Source organism: Hypomesus transpacificus, chromosome 15 (assembly GCF_021917145.1).
Source record: "Hypomesus transpacificus isolate Combined female chromosome 15, fHypTra1, whole genome shotgun sequence".
NCBI lineage: Eukaryota > Metazoa > Chordata > Actinopteri > Osmeriformes > Osmeridae > Hypomesus > Hypomesus transpacificus.
This window is the reverse complement of record NC_061074.1, coordinates 9905951-9909259: the sequence shown is the minus strand read 5'-3', so window position 1 is coordinate 9909259 and position 3309 is coordinate 9905951. Positions and strand designations below refer to the sequence as shown.

The 3309-nt window shown below is 49.1% G+C and overlaps 1 protein-coding gene across 1 annotated transcript in view; it reads right to left on the bottom strand.

Annotated features, from left to right (window-relative positions):
• The window catches only part of kcnab1a (potassium voltage-gated channel subfamily A regulatory beta subunit 1a), a 26730-nt gene extending 25055 nt beyond the window's left edge, over nucleotides 1-1675 (bottom strand). Inside the window, exon 1 of the mRNA XM_047036531.1 lies at nucleotides 671-1675. Within this exon, the coding sequence (XP_046892487.1) occupies nucleotides 671-930 (260 nt within the window). The 5' untranslated portion in view covers nucleotides 931-1675. The remainder of the gene's footprint in view (nucleotides 1-670) is intronic.
• Nucleotides 1676-3309: the final 1634 nt, after the last annotated feature.

Genomic DNA, 3309 nt, shown 5'->3' with positions numbered 1-3309 from the left:
CAGCATTTCCATGTCAACAGCCAGCCCTACATGGGAGAGCAGGCTCCATGCCACCAGATAGCCGTTGGGCTGCAGATCCTCAACTTGTGCGGCACAAGAACACAGCAGAAGACACGCGCACAGCAGACGGGATAAGACGTGTTTGTCATCAGAGCTCACTCATGTTCACTGAGGACAAGTTCAGTTGGTGTGCAGATATTTTCACACTCAGATGGCTGCAAGCGCACGGTCACACACACACACACAAACAAACACAGATACACCGACACACACGTGACAAGTCCAGTGTTAACACATGGAGATTACCACATGGTTGAGATGGATGTGGATGAAAGCCTTTGGCTTTCCTGTCCAGTGTGTGTAGAATTGTGAGTGTGTGTGTGTATTTGAGACAGCTGGATAATGCCAGCATGTGATACTTGAGACTCACTTGAAACCCATAAGTCTTGACAGCATGAATCAAAGCCAACAGCAAGTTTTCCACACTGCGGCAGTCTGTTTAAGCCTCACTTAAACAGTCAGAACAGTTTTAGTTTGTTGATGTGAAAGGGACATATTCGGCCTGCAATTTCACACATTCGTCTACTACACAACGCCAACACACCCACTCTCTCACTCCCTCTATCTCTCTCTCTCTCTCTCTCTCTCTCTCTCTCTCTGTGTAACTCACCTGTAGGGCATTCCTGTCCTGCACGCTACCGAGTCCTCCCTCCCCAGCCCCAACGTCTTCAGGTACCAGACGGTCTCCATCTCTCGGACCATGGCTGCTTTGCGTCTCTGCGGCGCCCCCTGGTTGGCGAGGGAACTGCGCCTGTCCTTGCTGCCATCCTGGGAGTTCCTGTGGACTCGGGACCCGCTGAGCGAGGCCACAGACTGCTTCCTGTGGACCTTGGGCGGGAGAGGGGGCCCGCTGCTCCGCGCCGCGAGCATGACCGCCGGGACCCCTAGGTGGAGGACTGCGGAAGGGAAGGGGCTTCCTTAGCGACAGGGAGGGGGCTTCCTTAGCGACAGCCCCTCTAGAAGTTGACAAAGTCTACGGAGAGGTGGTCATGGTAACATCGGCGGTGGTTGTGAATGTGCAGGTGGTTAAGAGGCTGATCTCTCCCCCGTTGGTTGTCTGGTTCCGTGCATCTCTCGCTGAGTCTCTCTTCCTCTTTTTTATACTCTTTACTCGCCTTTTCATGTGTAGCTTTAGTTGTCTCTCCCTTTCTCGCTCTCTTTCGTTCCCTCTCTCTCTGTGTCTGTGTCTCCCTCTCTGTCTCTCTCCATGTGTCTCTCTGCACTGTCCTCACCTCTTTTATATATGTCACATGTCCTCAGACTGAAACTGGATCCTGTTTTCTTATCTCGTCACCAGCCTGTGGGGAAGGAGTCAGACATGCCAGGGTGTCACACACACTCAAATGTAAACACACACACACACAACTTCAAACGCAAGCTCCTAAGTACACACGCACATCTTTTAACCCTTGCAACAACTTTACCGAACACAAATATAAAGTGAAGCGTGTTCTTTTAACATTTGTGCTGTCTCAGAACCCCCTCAGCGCATAGGTTAGAAGAAAATGCATCACTTTATTTTTGTGTTCGGTAAAGTTGTCGCAACACGACGATGGGTCACATTGACCCGAAGGTTCACAATTATCCAAAGGCAGCACAAGGGTTAAACACACACACACACACACACACACTCATAGCATTGTTAGCAGAGAGACACCGAAGTGCATGGCAAGGAACCCACCCTATAAACCAGAACTGTTTGAGGGACAAACCCTTAACAAAATAACTCAGCTCAGACACACACACACTAATAGAGGCTGCTTTAACGATTAAAAGTTTATCTTTACTCCGTACGAACATCTTGAGTGTCTGAGTCTTAACACCATTCCACATGTCACAAGAACAAAGTTTTACTATGGGACAGGCACGAACGCCACCTTCACACTCATCTGCTTCCACACACACACTCACACACACAGACACACACAAACACAGAGACACACACATTCACCCGAGGCCTCAACACAGGGCCAAAGCACTAACCCTTGTTGGTTTTTCCAGACTGCCTCTACAGCAGAAAGGAGACAGAATAATCGCTGCCCATAAAATGATGAGTGTGGCCATAAAGACAGAGTGAACAAAATGGAGCATTTAACATGCCCTGGGGAGGCAATATCATATCATTGCTTTTTCATCAAGGTAATTGGAGCCATTTTAAGCACAAAGCTTTCGCATAGGGTAATGACCATGCAGATGGTACTAATCCAAACAACCCCACTGTGTGTGCGTGCAGGTATGTGTGTGTGTGTTTGAGTGTGTAACATGTTTTTGCTGCATTTGCCACGGAATGAGGTCTGTAAATTTCCCCACTCAACTTTTTAGAAGTATTCATTATTCTCCCTGGAGTCGTTTTACCCTTCTCCCAATAACTTTATTTCTTGCTTGACTGCAAGAAATAAAGGGGAGGGGAGGTGGGGGGGGGAGGGGAAATTACACTCCAGAAAGCGTCTCATCTGAAGGTGAGGGGAAGGACTTTGCAGATGGACTGGCTCAGTCTTGGTGTCTGGGCCAGGGAGGAAGTGTGCTTGGTGTCTGGGCCAGGGGAGGAAGTGTGGAGAGATGTGTGTTCCTGTCACGCCCGGGGGGGAGTGGAGAGCACACGGCTCATACAGCTGTAACTCAGCACAACATCAGTGTGGCAGTACTACAAGTTCAGCAAAGTCCCTCCATTTAGGAAGAGAGAGAGGGGGGGGAGAGAGAGAGAGAGAGAGAGAGAGAGAGAGAGAGAGAGAGAGAGAGAGAGAGAGAGAGAGAGAGAGAGAGAGAGAGAGAGAGAGAGAGAGAGAAAGAAAAAGACTTGACGATGCTGGAAGATGAAAATGCCAGCTTGCAAGGCGAGAGGTGAAGATCAGATGAAGCACTGTTTAGTCTACTGACACCGAGGACAGCGTTGACGTCTCAGGATTCATTCTGCATTACAAGCAGCCAGTACACCTGCAGTGCCAGCGTGCCTTCATTTACCTGAGTCACCCTCATCAAGAAGATTCAGCCCATGAAGCACAGTTGGTAATGAAGAAACTTTTTAATTGAAGTTAGAACGTTTGACGTTCAAGGAGAAGATTGAGGGTTACCTGGGTTACCAGGGAACAGCAGTTTGATCACAGATTGAAAGGGTGAAACGTGTGGCTGTGGCTGCGTTGGTGTCGCTGCCTCTCAGGACGACAGCAGTAAGAAGACACTTCCTGCTGGAGGGTCAAGTGAAAAATGTGAGGCTGAGTCAGCGGTGAATAATTAAGACCAGTAATGAGA